The sequence below is a fragment of the Grammomys surdaster genome, unplaced genomic scaffold, assembly GCF_004785775.1.
Source record: "Grammomys surdaster isolate TR1022 unplaced genomic scaffold, NIH_TR_1.0 125946, whole genome shotgun sequence".
Taxonomy (NCBI): domain Eukaryota; kingdom Metazoa; phylum Chordata; class Mammalia; order Rodentia; family Muridae; genus Grammomys; species Grammomys surdaster.
In genome coordinates, this window is record NW_021620768.1 from 54009 (window position 1) to 76562 (window position 22554).

Consider the following 22554-nt stretch of genomic DNA (forward strand, 5'->3'; position numbering starts at 1 on the left):
AAAAGCTGGAGTCATAGCCAGCAAAGGCCAGCAGTGCTCATTTCAAATTAGTGGGAGTTGGAAGCAAGTTTTCATCATCTTCACAATTCACTAACTTATCTGCACACTTATAATGAGCATGTCATATTTGGTAATGAGATATAATGAGATATTTAAAATTAGAGAAATTTAAAATTTCCACATCTGATTGTGGAAATATATCTGCATTTCCTGCTCTTCAGAGATGTGTGGATTGTTGAGGAAAGCTGTAAAATCTGAACTGAGGCAGAGTGTGAGAATTCAGAGTATAGTTTTGTGAAACTAAGGTATATTACTCCTTGACAAGAAAGAAAAATAATAAGAACTATCTTAATTGACACTTATGCAGACCAAGATTAGAAATACCTTTTTTAAAAAAGATTTATTTATTTATTTATTTATTTATTTATTTATTTATTTATTTTATGTATGTGAGTACACTGTAGCTGTCTTCAGATACACCAGAAGAGGGCATTGGATCCCATTACAGATGGTTGTGAGCCACCACATGGTTGCTGGGAATTGAATTCAGGACCTCTGGAAGAGCAGACTGTGCTCTTACACACTGAGCCATCCCTCCAGCCCCAGAAATACCTTTTATTAAAAAGAGATTTTTATAAACAAAAGTTGAGAAAAAGCACTTTCTCCCTCCTCTTCTCCTTCCGCCAGCCCTGCTGCTACTGGGTGATATCTCATAGGTGCTCAGGACTTAAAGACACTGTGCACAGTGACATAATTCTTATGATACCCCTGTGTGAAAGCTTCTCATATTATCTCTTGTCTTTATAGCTGACACATGAAGAAGTTATTAAAGTATCATTTTTCCTTCTGCTTTGGCCCTAAAGCTCCTGAGTCTCTTACCAAAAGATCACCTAGTTGACAGATGCTGTGTCTAGATTCAAATTTAGATACTCTGGGCCATAATCTTTTGTTTGTGGTAGTGTTACGAATGGAACCCAGACCTCACACATGCTGAGACTATGCCTTGCCAATGAGCTACAGCTCCAGCCCTAGAGGCCTCTTTCTTAGCCACTAAACTGTATTTCAGTTTTTATTAGATTTAATTGGATTATCAACAATACAGAATTTGATGCAATCCTATCAGAAAAGTACTCAGTATTTACAAAAGACATGAAAAGATAATTTTGTTACACTGATTTCCTATGACAGTGCGTGTCATGATAGAACCTGTTGGGGTTTTGGTTTCCTTTCCTTGCGTATGTGGGAGCTCACTGCATGCTGAGGATTGAGCCCAGAGCCTATTTGTGCTAAACGTGCATTCTCACACTGACTGTACCCCCATCCCCTTAATAGTGTTACACATAGAATCACTCACACAAATTCTCTGTCTAGTGTAGTATTAGAAGGTAAGTCCCGTGTAAAACCAGGCATGTAGCAGAGGAGGGAAATTACATGAACCAAGAGCTTTGATTGCCTTTCATACTAACCTTGCCTTGCCTGACATTAGTAATTCTAGTGGTATTTACAAAAGAAGTCATCAACATTTTCTGGTGCACGTGGCAGCCTTAATGCATCTGGCATGTTAACTGTAGTCTACATGTTTAACTGTACACATGTATTTTCACCAAGACTGTGTGGATACAGAGAAGGAGGGGGAGGATGGATGATAAAGCTGGAATGACTAGAACAAATTTCAAATAATTTAGTTTTGCATAATTAAAAGGTGGTAGAACTTCCATTGAAAACTTAGGAAGTTAGTGGAAAGGTTTAAGAAACATTTATCAGAGGGAAAAGGAAGCATTTATCAGCAAAAAGGCCATTTCCTTTCTTGATTTACCATTGTGGTGAGCCGCATGAGAAAGCCAAGTATTTGGTTTGCACATGAGAGTTTTGTATTAATCAGCAGCAATTAATAGACAAACTACATGTCCTCTATAGTATTTGACCTTTTTGGTGTTGTAAGTACTTAAAGCCTCGTTATGGGTCTTGGCTTTTGAACATACCTAGATCCAAAGTGGCTTCTGATATTGTTTTGTTTTAACAAAATCAAGTTTAATATTCTATTTCAGTTTTCTTTAGATATACAAGAGTTTACTGGTGTGAAACTGTATCACTGGTGTTCACTTAAAGATTCATTAATTAGTCCTTAATGCTGACTTGGCAACCAAAGCCCTTGTAATTAAGTGCTTGCGCCTCAGTAGTATCTTAACCTTTAAAATCATGTATTCGAGTACAATGCACAGGATTATTATAAGATAGACAGAACTGGATTTAATAATCATTTAAATTTCCGATTTTTTTTTTGTGGTGATGCTGGGGTGTTGAGTTACACCCTCAGATTCCAATGAGCACTGTAAATCAAGTCATTTCAAACAAAAGGCCATATTGTATTTCTGTCCTTATTGTCCAGTGTGCATCAGTAACTACTGCTAAGTCAATGCCAGAGCGAAGGAACAAGAAAGTGGGCAGCGGGCTGTGCTGATTACAATCACAGAGCCATCCATTAAGCAATTTGTGGGAAGAAGTGATTTTACATTTCTAAGACTGAGCACAGGAAATGATGCAGAGCCAGCATCATTTCATTCTAGACGCTGTTAGAGAAAAGCACGGCGTGTGCCTGCTGAGGCAGCACGCAACTCTGCAAAGGACTGCACAGTCACTCTGAAATGGCTTCACTTTCCTAAGCCTGGGTCGGTGATGCTGATGATAGCAGGAACTTATTTCACTTTTTAAAAATAATTGAAAAGTGTATTTTTACATGAGTTATTTATCTACTTTGCCTTAATGGAGGTAAATCTTGGGAATTATCTTTCTCATCTGCTACTTATGAATAAGATAGTAGAGGAATTACTTTTTCTCTTTCAGATATGAAGTTTTAAGAGGTTCAGACTCCATTTGATAAAGATATTTATAAGGGGGAAAAGAAACACATTTAATACTACAAACAGATCCCACTCTCCCAGCGGTGTTAAGCTAACTGTTCTGCATTCCACATTGGCTCAGTGTACACACCAGCAGGGTTATGGAGCTCCTCACTGTTTAAACCAAGTTGGATGGTTCGAGGGCATAGGCTTCCACCAGTGTTCCCTGTCACATGCTGAGAAAAGCACATCTGTAAATGCTGGCCTGCCTGGGCTCTGTGGCAGGCTTTGGGCTGTCTTTAATCTCATTTGACTTGTTCATCTTCTACTAAGGCCTCCGAAAGATGTACTGAGTCTCCCTTTCAGCTTTTGGTAGGATCTGCATCAGTAGTCATAAAACTGCTTTCACACAAAGACCTCTTTCCTTTGAAGTGCTTGCTCCAGCTTTTCAAAGTAGTCCTAGATGTCTGTCCTTTCTCTCTTTTCATTTTTCTTTAAGAAGTTTGAAGTGTAGCTTCTTAAACTACCAACAAGATAAATTTTTCTCCCAGCGTTACTGAAAGCCATGACGATTTTCACGCAGTAAGACTTTAAAGGGTTTAAGGGAATCTGTTGTGCTTCATGGTCTGGGCTTTGGTAGATCCCAGCTCCTGCTCTCTGAGAGAGCAAAGGTATAGACTGTCAGCATCCATTAACAATTGAAGGTTTTTATCAAAAGAATAGCCTGGTACTTTCCAGAAGACTTTCCTGCTCTTTGAGACTGGTGGTGCCTGAGCATCTGAAAGGAAATGCATGTGCACAATCATCTCATTTGTACTGACGATGCACCCCAGCCCCACAATACTGGTCTGAGCTGACACGTGGCCTGGAGGGGCAGCTCCAGAGCTGACTGGAGCTTTAACCACAGCCATTGGCTCTTGGCTTTCACTCTGAGGTACAAGGGGTCTTACCTTTCTTCTCTGTTCTATGATGTCACCTGGTTCCTCTACAACCTAGGAGAAGATGAATCCCATATTACTACAGAGAAATGACAGGCGTCACAAGCCCCACAGAGACCAGTGTTCTGCCTTGAATGATCCTCTCTGCCGTTAATTTCATTCCAAGTGATTCCCAAAATGTCTGTGGAGCCCAAGCAGTCTGTATTCTGTTTGGTTTAAATCCTGTATTATAGAACAATACCAGTAATAGTGAAATTTTAATATTTAAGGCTCTTTGTTTATTGGGACTTATGAAAGTCCAACAGCTTTTTATTTTGAACATACTTTTTGATAAGGAGAAAATAAATGTGCGTGCTCTATCTGTACTTCAGGTACGTGAGCTGGAAATGACTTTTCTTCCTATGTGTTGTAGATTTGGAGTCTGCAGCCTTAGTGTTTGTTTCTATACATAAGGCAGGTTGAGCACAGTTGGATTTTTGTTTTGTTGTTATTTCTTACCATAAATCCAGCTCCCTGAGACGCAACTGGCCATGATTTTACCCTTACGCTTTTAATTTGTTGTGTTACTTGAGCCTGTGTTCTCAGTCCTCCCCACCACCCCCTCCATATTTCCTGAACTGTCTAACCTGTTTCCTGGACTAGGAAACACTTTGCCAACAAAGCCCAGCACTAAACAGTCCTTTATTTAGAATCAGATCCCAAGAAAAGAAAGACCCTTTTCCATCCTGAAGTTGCTTTGTACATTCATCTGCTGATTTGTGTAAAGAAAAGTGATTTGGTATATTTTGCATTCATGATAGCTACTATTTTGTAAGCAGAACTAGTGAATTGTGTTTACAAAGGAGAACATTTACAACTTAACCCCCTTTCTGAGGTTTTCTACCTTCTGACTTCACAGTTCTAGATTACTCTCTGTTCATCTCTTCGATTAAAAAAGAAGAGAGTTAAGATCAATCTCCTCTCTCCCTCCACTGAGCTCCTGAGAAAATACTCCGAAGTCCAGCAAACAAAGCAAGGACTGGCCTGGCTTCCTGCTGGTGTCTGGCCCTCCTGGCTCATGTGGCCTCTGTTTATTCTGGTTTATATGTAAATTGCTCTCATTCTTCATTTACTTTTCTTCAGACCTTCACTTTCTACTGAAGAAAGATTATTCAAGTTAAAACACAAATCTCACCACCATTAAAATAATTTGTAATTTATGGATACAAAAACAGAACAGTTGCACTGAAAATGTATTCCTTAAATCATCCTGATCTTAATGGTTAATTTTAAGAAACAGTGCCAATAGATATATTCAAACAATAATTTCAAGAGTAACATTATAATGCAATTTTTGTGGAATTTTGAATATGGCAAGGGGTACGTATGAAGGGGACCATGAGTGAAAGATAACATATTAACTTTTTAAACATAGAATGTTTATTTCTAAATTAATAATTTTTAGTACAAAATTAAGTAGTTTAGATGAGCCTGTATCATTTGCCTCTTTGAAGGTTCTTTCACCAACTTTTTTTAGACTAAAGGAGGAAAAGTGGCTGTGACAGATTCCCTTTTAGTTTGGAAAATATCAAGTAGACATTCTAATAAGTTAGGTATGTTCCTCCTGTATGTTTTAAACTTGAAATTAGATGAAACCAGGTCCCTGGTTCGACTTTTCTTGGCCCATTAGTCTATTAGCCGAGGTCTCCCTTTCCTTCCCTAGGGATATGGACTAGTCTGGCAGCTGGGGCTAGAATATACCCCAGGTAACACACAAGTCCTTCCAGACTAAAATCTCACTCAGACTTACTGCTAGGCACCAAAGCCGTAAGAGACACCATGGTGACATAGCATTGTGTAAATACACATGGCATACCTATCATGTGACATGATAAGCCTTAAGTTACTGCTGGCCCCAGGGAAGGCATGTAAAGAAAGGAGTGGAGCCTTCTCTCTTGCCCTTTTTGGGGGCCATGTATCCCTGTGCCTTCAAAAAGCCTATTTCAAGCATGTGCACATACTTTGCCACAATGTTGGAAGAGCTCATTGACCCTCTCCCTGCAAACCCCTGCTTTAGAAGCTAGATTAGTGGTTTAACAGCAGTACTGGCCTCTATAGGTGCAGTGGTTTCTGACGGATTTTCCTGACTTATTAGGGATCTTTCCTCTGAGTGAATGATGGTTCTAAGGGCAGCCAGTGCCTGGGGTTACAGTGGCAGAGGATTCTTTTCTAAAGCTGCTCAGAGTGAGCTACTTTCTGGGGATATTTGCCCCCTTTAGATTATACAACATCAGTCCTCAACTCTGCCATGAAAACAGTTCACAACAGACAAGTTCAAAAACCACCAGCAGGACCCTGCTTGTTAGCTGTTTGCAAAGGCTTTGTCTTTACAAACTGAAAGTGTGGGGGTCGGGGAGAGAGGCAGTTAGTTTTAAATAGGGCCCTCTGGCTAAGTAGAGAATCCCATGTGTGTCCCTGTGGTACAAATTAAGTCACAACTGATCTTAGGAAGACTCCACACTTTTCTCATATAATAAGATTAGCCTCTCAAGTAGATAGATGATGCTAAAATTAGGGCCTTGGTTATAATGAACTCACAAAACCCATCATACAACTAGATTAAGGCAACAACTGAAAATGCTTGCCCATCCAATATCCTACACATCTCATGAGTTCCTAATCAGTGTAGAATGTAAGTTTTACCATCTTTAGCTTTGCGCTTTAATCTGTTGTTGCTGGATAATAAGGGGTCCTTAAATTCAGGAACATGCCACCTTAAAAATCAAACTGTAGCAAAGTGTGGACTCTTCCTAAGATCAAAATTGGCACCAAGTTATTTAGTATTTATACAGTGGAATTGATTTGTCTTTTTTTTTTTTTCTTTGCTAAAGGTGAAACTACCACTCCTCGGGCCATTCTCACAGGCCACGACTATGAGATCACCTGTGCTGCAGTCTGCGCCGAGCTGGGCCTAGTGTTAAGTGGTTCCCAAGGTAAAGTTGTGCTTTCTTCAAAGTGTTGGCTTCTCTTGTCATAGTAATGGTAAAAGAAATGAGGTTGGCTCCTGTTCTCCAAAGCGCCAGACTATTATGGTAGCCACACAAGGCTACTTAAATATGCCGTTAGTTAAAAGTCATTCCTTAAGAGCAATACGGACACTTGGAGAAAGAATATTCTCGTCAGGGCCAAAAGCCTGGTTTTAGCTCTCTGGTCTAAATCTAAGGATTCTAGATACTCTATAGATAGCAGCAGTTGGCATTCTAATCTCCACAAAGCAGGAACAAGGAACATCTTTATATGTTTGTTTATTTCTCTGACCTCCAGTAGTCTGAATGGAAATCCTGACCCTGACTTTATTGTATGTATGCCTGTAGTCATGTCATATCATGTGTGTAGAGGCAGATGACGGGTGAGAATTGGTTCTTTTCTTCCACAATATGTGGGTTCCAGGGATTAAAATCAAGCCATCAGATTCAGCAACAAATCCCTTTACCTGCTAAGCCCCTGAGTCTGCTTAACTTCCAGATTTCAGAACTAAGCAGGCCTAGAGTGACAGACACTGGAGTGGGCTGGATGCATCTGCTGCTAGCACTTGCCTGGGTTTGGAGATACTGAGTGCTCCTTCCAAGAGCAGGAAAAACAAACCAGGATCCAGCAGCAAAGAAGCTGTTTGCAGTTCAGTGCCTCTTCCTCCACCTACCAGTCTGCCCATCTCCTCTCTGTGCTGGAGACTGAGCACATGACTCCTATCACCTTACTGTCTCTCTGACTTGAACTATAATAGTACAGCTAACAGGCCAGAATGAATAAAGTTTTGCTTTGAGAAACGGAGTTGGTTAAAGCAGTGAAAAAGTAATGTGATTCTTTTGACTGTAGCTAACCCACATTAAACTTTAAAATTAGTTACTATTATAAACCATCCCTGCTTTGCACAGTAAAATGCCATGTAAACAGAAACCACACAAAATTATGTGAGACATTGTCTCAGTGGAAGGAACTTATTTCTATCATTTTTCCATGGTCTAAAAGTTTTTGTCAAAACATTAAAAATAGCCAGGCAAGGCACATACCTTTATTCTCAGCACCCAGGAGGCAGAGGCAAGGGGGAATCTCTGAGTTCAAAGCCAACATGGCCTACACAGTGATTATCTGGACAGCCAAAGCTGCATAGCAGGGCTAGATACCTTATCTCAAAAACAAACCCAGCCATGCAGTTTCATGTCTGAGAGTCAGTTCTCAGGGACAGGTGAGCACGAGTACCACTGTCTTGTCCTAATGCCTAACCATCTCTTCTGTGCCTTGGGAGACTAGCAGTCCTCTTCTGTTGGAGCTTTTCACTTCTTTTTGTTTAAATGTCATGACATACCCTCTAGGGTTCCCTAATGTGGAGCTTTTTGTTAGTTTCATGTCTTCTGGACATCGTCATCTCTGTTACAACCACTTTCCTGAGTTATGCCAACAAGTTTCCTTTGTTCATCCCTGGCTGCACATCTCGTGTCTTGGCAGCATCCAGAGCGACTCTGCCCTCCCTACGCAAAACTCCATTTATAGTCACGTCTTTATTGAAGTTCATCATTGTTGACCAATATGCTTTTCTGGTTACCTTCTTTTATAAAATGCCACATGGGTTATCACTGTGGAAGGAGGAGGCAGCAAAGCCGCTGCTCGCTGTCTGCATGTGGCCTGCACAACAGATACTGGTTACTGCGGTGTGTGCCGTGAGCACTGTGACGTGGGGGCTTCTGACTGCTCGACTTCTATAAATGTGCGTGTCCATAGACTGAAGAGCTAGCCATGAAGTGCGCTTTACACAACTGCTCTGATAACTGAAATCTGAACTGTGTTGTGGTGCTAGTGTTATTTAGGAACTGAAGAACTTATGGATGCTGAAACTATGCAAAAACAAATGTGTGCCTTTGGTATTTATGTTAGAAAACACTGAAGACTTTTAACTCTTGGGTAGCCTAACAGAAGCTGAGAGTCATCCTTTCCAAAGGTAGGCTTCAGTAGCCAGGTGGGGGGCAAGCAATGACTGTGTGTGGCCAGGAGCAAGGCAGGGCACAGACCCACGTTTTCCCCGTCTCTCAACACTCACCACACAAGCTTTTGCTTCCTTTACTTTGCACATGATGAGTATACAGTAGAAACAGAAAAGCCCTGGGGTGTGTGTGTGTGTGTGTGTGTGTCTGTGTGTTGGGGCTGGTGTTCAGCAGTTACTGTCCTCAGGTTCTCAGCCTAGAGTGTCACTGGGGAGTTGAGAGTGGCAGAAGTCACTACTTGCTTTAGGGATATCAGGGAATAGCTCACTCAGTTTAATAATGGTAGAAGGAATCCAGTGTTTCAACCACAATGCCGTGCACAATGGGAGGGAAGCTGCCCTGGCTGGCGGCATCTTCACTGATGCAGTCTGCTCTGTCCCTGCTCTCTAGGAAGGGTACCCCTGTGCCACGCAGTGGCAGCATTTATACCCCAGCCTCCCTTGAAGTTGCTCTGGGATTGGAAATTGTCTTCCTCATGGAGTTCTTCTAGCTTCTCCCGACTCATGTCATAATGAATTGTATAAAGTAACTTCTGCCCCCGAGGAGGACTAAACATGAGGAACATGGCTTCTCACGCCTCCCAGTGGAAAGTGAGAGCCGGCAAACATAAGAACCAGAGTTTGCTAAGTAACTGACATGACAGCTTTCTGAGGGCTGTGAAGAACTGGACCGTGGCACTGCAGTGAATCAGTGAAGATTCACTGATACTGTGGATTGAACCCAGGCCTTAGATGCTTACCACTACTATGGAGCTGGGCTAGCCACCCTGTCTGTCTTTTTTTTTTTTTTTTTAAGATTTATTTATTTTATGTATATGAGTACACTGTAGCTGTCTTCAGACACACCAGAAGAGGGCATCAGATTTCATTACAGATGGTTGTGAGCCACCGTGTGGTCCTGGGATTTGAACTCAGGACCTCTGGAAGTGCAGTCAGTGCTCTTAACCACTGAGCCATCTCTCCAGCCCAGTCGGTTTTCATTACATAATTTTGCCTCTTGTTCTCTTCTCAGAAGGGCCATGTCTCATACATTCCATGAATGGAGACTTGTTAAGGACTTTGGAGGGTCCTGAAAATTGCCTGAAACCAAAACTCATCCAAGCATCGAGAGAGGGTCACTGTGTCATCTTCTATGAAAATGGCTGCTTCTGCACCTTCAGTGTGAACGGGAAGCTGCAGGCCACCGTGGAGACTGATGATCATATAAGGGTGAGTGCTGTGGGCTCCAGATTGTCCATCTTACTGGGAAGCTCTACTGGTAAAGAAGACAAGTTCACTGAAGAAACCTAATTTTGACCTGCCTGGGGCCTCTTTCCCATGCCAAAGGGACACCACTAGCTAACACTTGGAAGCTCAGGGCACCTTGCTAAAGCCTAGTGCTTTTACTGTGGCCATGTGCAGAGAGCACACCCACTAACTGATGTCCCATAGCTGATGCTATCCATGACATTTCCTCTAAGTGATACCTAACAGTAGACTCATCTCTAAGATTCACTGTACACCAATGCTGAACTAGAGTCTACTTAAAGCTGGTTTCTCTTTACATTGAGAAAGGTAGCACGGAGTCATTGTGTATTCTTGGGGTCAGCAGCTGATATCTGCACTGACCTGCTGGAGAGCAACACCAAAGCAAGCCATGTAAGAGACCTGGGTATCAAAATGACATGAGCTTCTGTCTGTAAGGAATGTTAAGCTAATGGGCAGCTCAGGTCTTGCTCTGCTTCTCCCGAAGCCCCCAAGGCGTGAGAGATTGAGGAAGAGAGCCAGACTGTTCTTTGGGGATCATTTCCAAGGTCCCCTTCTTCTCACCTTCAAGTTACTGTACATGATGTGGGCCTGGGAAAAGCTGGGGTGTCCCTGTCATTTTTAGAATGGGAATTGAAGAGCCAAGCATGGTAGCACACACCTTTAATCCCAGCACATGGGAAGTATAGGCAGATGGATCTCCATGGCTTCAAAGCCAGTTGGTCTACAAAGAGAGTTCCAAAGCAGCCAGTGCTACACAGAGAGGCCCTGTCTCAAAAAAAAATAAGTAAATAAATAAAATAAAATGGGAATGGAGGTGACGTGACCTATGCACAAGGAGGACATTTGAGTGGCAGCAGAGTCAGGCACTTCACAGGGTGGTGCAGACTACTCCTGCACAGTTAACTCATCATCATCACTACCACCGGGGGCTTCTATGGCAGCTCTCCCAAGGAAACCTCAGGGTCTGGATGTGAGCAACAGCAGTTGTGCACACAGGCAGCACTGGTCCAAAACCAAAGGCCCGGGTGCTCTGAGGTCCAGGTCCAGTGGACACTTCTCTCCTCTCACTTTCTGGTTGTCTGAGAGCTACCTGCACCTCAAATGGTCTGAACAGGCAAACTCACTTTGCTTTTATTTCTCCCTTATTTCCTGTAATCCGCCATTTAAGCCAAGTACACAACAGAGGCTTCTCTCCTCCTTTCTTTACAATCATAATGTTGATAATCTGTCACTCTGAACTGTGATTATATTGTTAGCTACACTAATAAATCTGTAAAATAATTTAAAGCTGTCCACTGACTAGAATAGTTTCTGTGGTGTTCCAGTTAGACCAGAGGTTCTAGGAAGGGCCTCGAGGCAGCAGCAGGGGGCTCTTGTGGCTTGTTTACACTCACAGGCCTCTCCCCTGTACCCTGAAGCCATCGTTTTCCCCCAGTGAAATTCCCCACTGGGTTTTAGGCCTAAACAATCCATTGCTTTCCCCAGCATGCCTGCACTTTATCATACTAACTTGTAAGTGGCAACCATGTGATTAAAGCGAGCTAGCCGTAAAGGAGCCCTCTCTGTCCCAGGCTCCAGAGGCTGACACTTTCCCAGCTAAGTGCATTAGGAGGCAGGCAAGGAAACAGCAGGCTGGAAACCCAAGACATACAGAAATAAAAAGAATTAGTCACCAGCCTAGACTGAAAATTCCATTTCTTTGAAATACCAGGCAGCCTGGCAACTTGTACACTAACCACAGTTCCCCACCTACCTTTTCCCCAATTCCGTATTGCTCACTGGCACATTGGTTAAAGGAAATCACACTGTACACCAGCTGCACACCATGCAGGGGTTGTAATGAATAGCTTAGACGTAAGCAGGCAGTCCCTTCAAAACAAGATTACAACATAAAGTCTAACCACCATTTCCCTCAAGAGAACTTTTCTTTTTCCCCCCGGCTGTTTCAGGATATGAGCATCCCCAGAGACTGCTGTGACCTGCCAGCATCCTCAGGCACCAGTGCAGCTGCAGTACCTCCAAATGCTTGGGATCCAGAGCTGAGTTAAAGCATCTCTGGGGTCACCTTAGATCCCTAGCACAGTAGACCTGGATGCTGAAGAGAGGGTTAGAGTAAGAGCCAGTGACAGACTGCACTGGAGGGAGGGGCCCAGTTCAGCAGACACTTGACTGGTTCACATGCCAAAGGAAGGTAGTGGATCCCCTGTAAGAGAAGCTAGGGAATGATTTTTTTACCTTGGGAGGCACCAGAGTCATGCAGTATTCTAAAGGTGGCACACATCTTAAGAGTCTCCATTTCACTTCATTCAAGAACACCAGCAGGATTAGAGATTCTTACTAGAACAAAGAATTGAAGACTGCTGGTTTCAATATAGCACTCACCCAGAAGAAAGCCTCAAGTAAGAAGTTAGGGGAGTCTCATCAGCTGTGTTTTATAGGTGTGTAAAGTAGCTGCTGTTCTGTTCTTCAGTGCAGTTCCCAGACCCTAAGACTGCTGTTTGTGGAATGAATGTGGAAGGACTTTTATTCACAATGGAAATACTTCTTAAAAAAAGATTTATTTATTTTATTTATATGAGTACATTGTAGCTGTCTACAGACACACCAGGAGAGGGCACCATGTTAGCCACCATGTGGTTGCTGGGAATTGAACTCAGGACCTTTGGAAGAGCAGTCAGTGCTCCTAACAGCTGAGCCATCTCTCCAGCCCACAATGGAAACTCTTAATAGTGTGTATGTAGTAATGAGACTTAGTGACATGTAAGATGCAATGAAGCTATCTTTCTTTCTTTTAGATGTATTGCCATGTTCTTGAGAATAAGCTGTGTCCAGTGGATTGCTGACAGTTGGCATCAGTGTGAACTGAATGGATAGCAAACAGTCCTTTCTTTTCTCTAATTAAAAAAAAAATCAAAGAATAAAGATAAAAGGCAGTGATACTAAAGTTGTGATGCAAAACCAGGGCATTTTATTCTTCAGGGGTCAGCAGTCTGTGCCCGCACCCACCGTGGTCAGGTAGGCAGGCAGATGGCACCTGCCAGGGCTGCTAGAACCTTATTCCCCCAGCTGCTGGTAGGAGAGTAGAAGCTGAGGAAGCAAAGATCAGCTGGCAGTGGGCGGGGCAGGCTGTGGCTCAGTGACAGTGGGCGGGGCAGGCTGTGGCTGTGGTAGTAGAGGAGCCTTCGGTCAGGGGAAAAGACACCTACCTGTTCTAGGCTTTGAGGACTCCATCTACCTTAACTACTGTGAAAGTGGCCATAGGCAGAGGGGTTTCCCGAGTCCTGACAAAGCCTTATTTTTAAGCCTTTATACTAAGAATCCATAATATTAATGAAACTGAAATTTTTTTCTCAACAATTAAAAAAAGAAATAATGAAGCTGGGGATGTAGGTCAACTGGTAACACACCTGCCAGTACGCCCATGGACCTGGGTGCTGGTGCTTGCTAGGCATCTCAGGGTATGGAGACAGGAGACTCACAAGTTCAAGGCCACCCTGTGTTCTATGAGACCACATTTCCAAAAAATTGTCACATAATAAATAAGGAGTCTGCACTCTGCCCACAGGCTTTCTTAGGGAGTAAAGGAGAATTACCTAGTCAACAAGGTAAGAGACTGGCCACAGCCTGGAGCTGGCCATGAGGCAGGCTACAATACAGCAGCTTGGGGCCTGACATTCTGGGGAGCTATGCTTCATTGTCACCCCAACACTGCCTAGCAGCTGCCTGCTTGTCTTGGCCAGGTCAAGGGAGGCAGTGACATCACTCAATATGACAGTGCGCTGGTCCCACCCATAATGTGCTCTCTCAAAATCTGCAGAACTGAGTTTGTGGCACAAAACCCACAACACTGGTATTGTCCAATCTTGTCCATTTTCCTCTAGAACTGTCTTCCATAGCTCAGTGTCCTAAGAACTACGGATTTCTTCCACACTGCACCACATGCCATGCCCTACTCAGGCCCACTTCCCTAGAGCCATGTTGCCACTGACTGTTACTGTCTCACAGGCCATACAGCTGAGCCGAGATGGCCAGTACCTGCTCACAGGAGGAGACAACGGGGTGGTGATAGTGCGCCAGGTGTCGGACCTCAAGCAGCTCTTTGCCTACCCGGGCTGTGATGCTGGGATCCGGGCCATGGCCCTTTCTTTCGACCAGAGGTAAGTAACACCTGAACCCTCAACTACCACAGGGTCACTGAAGACTGGTGCGAATCACTTTAGTGACCTAGGGCTGGTGGAGTACTACAGTCACCTGCACAATCTCAAGAGCTAACATCTACTACACAAGCACACTGTACAAAGTACAACTTCCTGACATTCTTAGATAAAACTGGGCTCTCAAGAATAGACAGGACTCAAGCCACAAAGGCTCAGAAACTGCCATCAAGCTTGTTGCGCATTTGTGTGCGGTATGCTCACATGTATGTGTATTCACACATGCGTGCATGTATGTATATCCACACATGTATGTATATATATTCACACATGTATAGACAAAAAAACAAAGTCTGCTGGTTCACCTGGGCTAGCTCCTGGCTTGCTCTGGAACTCCCTCCCACCTCTGCCTCGTGAATGCTGACTGTAAGTACTGGGGTCTGGTCTCGGTCCTCACACATGCACTGCAGGCACTCTGCTCACCAAGCCATCTCTACAGCCTCATCTTTCTGTGTCTTCAACAAGACTTTTAAGGGCTGTAAATATGTGTACTGTAGAATACCTTTTATGTCTGCCTCTGGAGAGATCCGACTTAATATCCTAAAACATCCCAAGTTATAGACTTGGGGAGGATACTGCTTACTTAGCAACTTACACTTAAAATATTGTCATTTCTTTTTACTTCTGATTTTTATTATGGCAACATAGCTTAAAACTTCGCATCAGAACCACTTCCGATGGGTTTTATAGCCTAGAGTACATTGACCATGTTGAGCAGCCTCATGGTCCTGCTGTAGTCTACAGAACTCTCCACCATCCCAGAGTGCCCATTCACAGGTCCACCTCCCCCACCCTTACCCCACCCTGCTCACACCCGTCCTTCTCATCTCTGAATCTGCCTTTTCCAGGCGCCTCTAGTACACAGAAGCTTACAGGATCTTTTTATAGCTGGCTTGTGCCACTCAGCATGTTTTCACAGTCCCATGTTGTGATGTGTCAGAATCTTGCCCCCCCCCCTTAGGGGAGATTGACTGTCATATGCCTATTCTGTGTGTCTGCCCATCTATCTGTGGGCACCTTGGATTGTTTTTATCTGTTTGTGGTCTGCTGTGAACAGTGATGTACAAATCTCCTTTTCAGTTCCTTCTCACAGCCCCTCTGGGTCTGGACCTAGGAGTGGAATTGGAGGGCCATGTGGTAATTGTAGTATCTTGAAGAATTCCTGAACTGCCCTACAATTTTGCATTGTAGCAGGCAGTGCAGAACCCTGATTTCGCTCATGGTGTGAAGGGCTCTCTGGCTTCAGCAACCTCTGTGTTGTCTCTGTCATCTGTGGTCTTTAAATGTACAATTTTTATGAGGTACATTTTTTTTTTACGTTTTTCCTGGATTGTTCTTGGCCATTCAGCATTGAGGTTCACATAAATTTTCAAGTGTTTTTGCATTGTGAAATACTAAATTTGTCAGGGATCACAGCAATGTGCTGATCATTTGGGGACACTGATATTAACATATTATCTTCCAGTCCACTTATATGGGTGCTTCCATTTGTTTCTTCCAGCAGTGTTTCTGGTCAATATATAAGCTTTGTCTCCTTGCTCAAATATATTCCTAAGGTTTTTATTCTTAATGCTACTGCAAATGTTAATTGTTCTTAATTTCTCTTTTACATCGTTAGTGCATAAAACTGCTACAGGGCATCATGGTGTATACCTGTAATCCCAGCACTCTATAGCTTAGATTATGAGTTCAAGGCAGCCTGGGCTACACAGAGATCCTTCCTGTCTTTAAAAAATAAAAGCACTGATTTTTTTCTGAGTTTATTTTTAAGCACTAACAGTTTTGTGTGTAGTCTTTTGAATTTCTACATGTAAGACCATGTACCTTGTGACAGGTCGTTTTCTCTTTCCAATTTAAATGCACCACCCTCCTTGCTTAGTAGCTATGTTGGGATATCAAGCATTACATTGAATAAAAGCAGTAACGGCGGCCATCTTTACTTTGTTCTAATGATGTAAAAATTCATCTTCCACTACTTGGTAGGACTGTTAGCTATGGGGTTTTCATGAACACTCTTACTTGAAGGCATTTAATAGTAAATATATTGAATTTTGTCATTTGAGATATACGTGGGCTTTTTATCCTATTAATATCCTCTAGTGTATTTTATACCTTCAACTATACTTATATTCCAGAGGAAAACCTGTCATGATATTTACTCCTATAAGACACTAATGGATTCGGTTTGCTAGCAGTTGGGATCAGTATCCATTCAAGGAAATACTATTGGTCTGTAATGTTGCTTAGTGATTTTTGTTGCTAGGTTTTTTTTCTTTTTTGGCTTTGGTATCAGGAAACTGGTAAACACTGAAGTGTTTCTTCTACTCCATTCTTTGGAAGAATTTGAAAAAGTAGTAATTGCCTTTAATTTCTTGGTAGGATTACCACACTGTGTGGCCTACAGTACTTTACTGAGTTTATCTGTACACCTCATCTGAGGTGCTTAACTTACTGTGCAACTATCCTTATGTCTCATAATAGCATCCTTAGCTCAAGCTGTATCAGTTCTGCAGATCTTTTCAGCAGCCCTATTTTATATAAAATACCTGTTTCTATTTCCTATTTCTTAAAATGTTCCAGCTTTGGGTTCAGTTTACTCTTTTTCTATGTCATTAAAAGTCTGAAGTTAGGACATAAGACTGTTTTCTAGTGTATTTATGGCTACACCTTTCCTCTCCGCCCTTGCTGTAGCCGGTGTTGGTGTGGTTTCTGTTTGGTTTTAATGTTCATCCATGTGCATTTTCCAATTTTTACTTTGTTACTGACCACTAGTTCATTCTGTTATGATCTTAAAAGATACTTTGCATGATTTCACATTAAATCATCAAAACATACAAGCTTTACCCCAGAGATTATTCCACCTTGTCTTAGGGTTTTATTGGTATGAAAAGACGTCATGACTATGGTAACTCTTATAAAGGATAATATTTAAGCAGGTTTACAGTTCAGAGGTTTGGTCCATTATCATCATGGTGGGAAGAATGGCTGTAATGCCGGCAGATGATGTGCTGGAGAGAAGCTGAGAGTTCTACACCCGAGTCCACAGACAGCAGAGAGCATGAGCCACCAGGCCTGGGTTGAGTTTCTGAAACCTCAAAGCCGATCACCAGTAACACAACTTCCTACTAATGCCACTCCCTATGATCTTATAAGGGCCATTTTATTCAAACCAGCATACATGTGCACTAGCAAACCAAACGTGTATTTTGCTCTTATTGGCTTGGTGTTTGGTCTGTGTGGCTTGTATACTTTTTAGGATCCATTGTCTGGTTATTCTACATGTTTTCAAAGTAGGATTTTAAAGCTTCCAGCTGACTAGAGAACCATCTCTTTCTCCCTTCTGTGCAATTTGCTCCACGTCATCCTGGGCCTGCTTATTGTGTTGTGGTAACATTTAGTGTCGATGCCTCTTGGTACAGTGCTTCTGACTGAGGCCTCTGACGTGGGCCACTTAAGTTCTCTATTACTACTTGCCCAGAACTTTTTTGTTTGTTCAATCCACTTGTTTTTCTAAAATAAATATCCTGTACACTGCATGTACTTGGGTTATTTCTTTAATCCATTTGGCCAGGTTTAATCTCTTTTACATGTAAATGGCTGTGGGAGGAGTTGCTGTAAGAGTTTGATCTTCGATGCCTCTTCTGTACTGATGGATTCTAGTTTCTAGTTTCAATATGAAGTACAGGAAGGTACTCAGTGTAACTTCCTAAGAGCTGGCCCAAACCAAACTGTGCAGGGGAGGGGCTCAAGTAGCAGAGGTCCTCTTGGCTGTTGTCTGTCTGTCCCTGCACCATCTTCTCAGGACAGGAGAGCAAGCAGCTCCTGTCTCTACTGACCACTACATCAGGTCATTGTGTTACAAGGATCAGGGCCCTACTCAGAGTATAGGTTGCCCCAGAATACCAGGCAGTATTCATATCTCTCCCCCTCCCCCTCCTGTCCCTTGACTATGTGTGCTTCCTCCAGTGGCAACCACTTTGTGGATTTCTCTCTGATTCCTGCAAGCATTGTTTCCAGCAGGCCCCCCACTGTGGAAGTGAATCTGTTCAAAGTCCAGTGACAGGCTACATATTCTAGCAGTATCCATATTTTCACAGACCATGGTCTCTGTGCTGTCAAAGTCAATGTACTGAGCTTACTTGAGTCTACATTTCAGTCACCAAGAACAGTATACCACAGCTGTCACAGGCAGCAGAAAGTACTACATCCCAGTAACCAACCCTTGTCCATCTTCCTCTAGGTGCATCATTTCTGGCATGGCTTCGGGAAGCATTGTTCTGTTTTACAACGACTTTAACCGCTGGCATCATGAGTACCAAACCCGCTACTGATGGTGACAAATGCACTGTGGTCCTGTTTCAGGCCAAGCAAGGAGGGACTTTGAACATCATTCTATAGAAATAGCTATCACATCTGAATGTAACTTAAATTTGCTTGAACAAGCAAAATATTTTTTAAAGTTAATTGCTATTTTTGTAGACTTTGCTTGACATTTGGGGGTGGGGAACAGCAAAGCAGAAAACTGGCTGCTGGTTTCTGTAGTTTAAAAAAAATCTATATTTTTAGTCATAATGAAAAGTCTATTTTCACCAATTATGGATACAGACAGTGGAGCCAATAATCCCACTAATTCTTGCTATGTGTGAAAAAACATTTCCCACTTATCTGTAATCTTGAGAAATATGATTTTAGAAATAGGGAAATGGGTTCAAATACTGGGACGGGGGAATTTATTCTGTACTGGGTCCTGTATTTTTCTAGACAATTGTGCTCCTTCAGTGCTGACATTTCTAGGGTTTTAATAGTAACGTTTAAATTATGACATGTAATTTAAAACATCTCAGTGAATTATTTCTATATTCTTCTTTGAGCATGTGTTAGACCTGGAAATTATAGTTAGAGGAGGCTACTTTATGTTACTGTGTGTTAAACAACAAAGATCTAAGTATAGCAATCATAAATACTCACTGCTTTTCCTGATCTGTCGTCCTCATGGCAAAGGGTGAAATGATGGAAACGCTCTTGGGCTCACAATCTTTGTAAGTACCAAAGCCTGCCCAAGGTCACTAGTGCCCTACTAAGAGGCAGAGCCAGGTGGGGCTACTCCCCATGACGCTAGCCCACAGTCCTGGCTCGAGATCAGAGGTGACCAAGTACCGTGTAAGCAGCACCCACCTTACCCCTATTTGTTATGAAACTCTCTCTGCCTTCTTTTTGACTAGTAATTTGTACCAAGAAACAATGTTATTTTGGTGTCATATAATTCTACTTTTTCTAGTAGATTGCTGTATGGAATTCTGTGAAAATATTTGAGCAAAGGTCTGTATTACATAAATAAACTCTTTGTATGTTGTGAACTTGAGTGGAAACTGACATTGTCTTTGCCTCCTGTGCAGCTTGCCTGGACCTCTTTCCCCTGCACATGTAGATGCTCTCTAAAGCAAAGATCTAGAATGACAAATTCAGTCTGACCGAACAGAATGAAATGAAACTCATATGTAAGTTGTTGGAAATGTCGTTTTGACCCAAACATTTTCAAACATGGATAACCATTCACAAAGAAATGTCACACTCTGATGTTGCTCAGGTTTTGAGTGGTAACCAATGAAAGAGACTCCTGTGACAAAATATAAGAATGCTTTCTCCTGCTAAGCCTCCTTCTCTCTGTCTGAGACTTCCACCAATGACCAAACAAGGACCACTGAGACACTCCAGCATTTCACAAACCATCAGGAAAAATAATAATAGCAAAACAAAGGAGCAGGAAATGCACAAATTACTAGAGGTTAACAGGAGTGTTTCACTTTGGAAATAAAGGAAAATACAGCAGCAGAAAACAGCTGCATTATGTCACAGCAGGACACAGGCCGTCTGGGGCTGAAAGACAGTCTCCACCATTGTCTTTGTCTTTATAGCTCAAAGCAGAAGACTTCACAAAAGAAAAGCCATGCATACCCTACATGTATGCCTAGCCTGAACCAAGGACTTTCTTAGTGCAGACTCTGTTTAACACAGTATTTCTTTGATTTGATTCAATATTACTTATTTTACCCAAATTTAACTATTTTCATTAAAACAAACAAAACTCCCCACCATCACTTCAAATAAATGAAAACCAGTCAGTACAAGAGCAGTCAAGGATGCTGGGGATGAAGGTGACAAGCTCCAACGGGAGCCACAGCCACACTCAAAGCTGGTAGTCAGTGTTCTCCAGGGTGTTTAAGCCTAGCTTTAAGAGGGTCTTCCTTCCTTCCTTCCTTACCAGTTCTCACAGAGCAGGACTCTCACAGAGTATGGTTTTGTCAGTTAGGATAATAGGTCCCTGAGGAAGCAGGAGGGCTAAGAAGCAGAGAGCAAGAATATCTGACAGAATATCTGATGTGTGGGCAGCTCTCTCTGTATGACTATCCAGAACCCAGAACATGCCAAATACCGGAAAGTAAAAAGTTCTGTGGATAAATTCAAAAAAGGACCTACTTTGCCTACTGATGAAACTGCACTCTGCAGTTCTACGTAACAAGTCAGGAAGATGATCCAAGAGACAACCCCGCCCCCATGGGAACCAGGAGAGGCTTCTGTGAGATGAGGTAACTCTCAGCCCCTTTTCATTCAGTAGAGCGAAGTCAAGGCTAAAGGCGCTGACTACCTGAGCCTGCCACTACCCTCCTATGCTGTCAAGGACAGCAGCAGCCATGCAAGTCAGGTTTGTAAGAGATAGCCAAGCATCTCATATGCATGCAGACTCCACTCTCTTCAGCCAATGCAGTAGCATTAAAAGCAGTAGGCAGGGGAGGAGCTGGTGAGGTGGCTCAACAGGCAAGACTGCATATTGCTCTTCCTGTCATCCAGCTCAGAAAGCTATGAACTCCAGATCCAGTGGATCTGAGGACACCTGTACTCATGTACATACCTACCCACAGACTCACCTCATTAAAGACCAAGCCTTCAATAAATAAATGAGTAAATAAAGCTAGCAGGCCGCAGTTTAAACCAACACAGACAGGCTGCTGGGGGTGAGACTGGCACTGTGACTTTGCATGCACTCTTCCTGGATGTGATTTCAAGAGCTCCAGGTCACGCAGATCACAAGCAGTCTGGGAACTTGTACTGCATCAATCCTGCCTATGTGAAGAACACAGCGACCAGTGATGCCAAAGGAGATTCCAGCTTAATCAGGAAGCAAAAGGACCTTTCGTTCATGCAGACATGAGGACGCTCTCTGAGCCTGTGAGGCTTGCCAGCGCTAGTGAGTTACACTGTGGGGCAGCATCCTCACTACAGCCTTGGCCAGAAAATGTTCAAAGAAAGGTTCAAACCTCAATATGTATAAACTTCCAAATAACCAAGTACAACAGTGCTTCTAACAGATCATTTCAGCCCACCTTGGTGAGAGGAAACATTTCCTACTTTGATGAGGACAGTAAGCAGGCGAGATACTCTCTGCATAAAGTTAATCCTTGTGGCTTCACAAATTGTTGCAAGAAATATAGGAACTAAGAGGTTTCAGGAGACTTTTGAGTTTGAAGCCAGCCTTGCCAGCCTTGCCTGAACATAGTGAGACCTTGTTTCGGTGGTTAAACAAGGCATTCTTCTTGACTCTTTTAAAACATAAGATTATTATTTTAAAACTCATAGTTTGGGGGCTGGAGAGATGGCTCAGTGGTTAAGAGCACTGGCTGCTCAGAGGTCCTGAGTTCAATTCCCAGCAACCAACCACATGGCGGCTCACAACTATCTACAGGTGGATCTGATGCCCTCTTCAGGCAGGTGGGTGTATATGTAGCTAGCCCTGCATGGTGACGTTCACCTTTGATCCCAGTACTCAGGAGGCAGAGGCAGGCAGGATCTCCAAGTTCAAGATCTACAAAGAGTTTCAGGGCAGACAGAGCTACACAGAGAACATTTCAGAACGTTTTTCCTTGCCAAAACTAAGTGTCTGGGGAGTTGGACTGGGCTGAGATTTGATCATACCTACAGCTGCTCAACAGCTTTGGACTTGGATCCCTTGAAAACTGAAGCTCAGTCCTCCGCACTGACAGGGGTGGCAAGCTTGCCAATTGCCCCATGGAGTGATCACGGAGATGAAGACATCAGGACCCTGTCCCACAGGAGGCCTATAGAGCAGCAAAGGCCCAGCTCCACTGCCATTAAAGGGCTCCCTTAAGATATGGCAGAGGTAAGTGGTACTATATACACTTGCTTTTCTTTCCCTTAGATATGCAACACTCAAATAAGGTTGAAAAACGTAGTTCACTATGTATCCATGTGATGATCAACCAATGCCTAGGCATTTTCAG

At 42.9% G+C, this 22554-nt stretch overlaps 1 protein-coding gene across 1 annotated transcript in view; it reads left to right on the plus strand.

The window, feature by feature from the left end:
* Nucleotides 1-19619, plus strand: part of LOC114609023 (lipopolysaccharide-responsive and beige-like anchor protein) — a gene marked incomplete at its 5' end in the record, with an annotated part of 68275 nt that extends 48656 nt beyond the window's left edge. The window contains 4 exons of the mRNA XM_028753227.1: nucleotides 6649-6750; nucleotides 9808-10004; nucleotides 14049-14200; nucleotides 18498-19619. Coding sequence (XP_028609060.1) covers nucleotides 6649-6750; nucleotides 9808-10004; nucleotides 14049-14200; nucleotides 18498-18588 — 542 coding nt within the window. The remainder of the gene's footprint in view (nucleotides 1-6648; nucleotides 6751-9807; nucleotides 10005-14048; nucleotides 14201-18497) is intronic.
* Between the last annotated feature and the right edge of the window lie 2935 nt (nucleotides 19620-22554).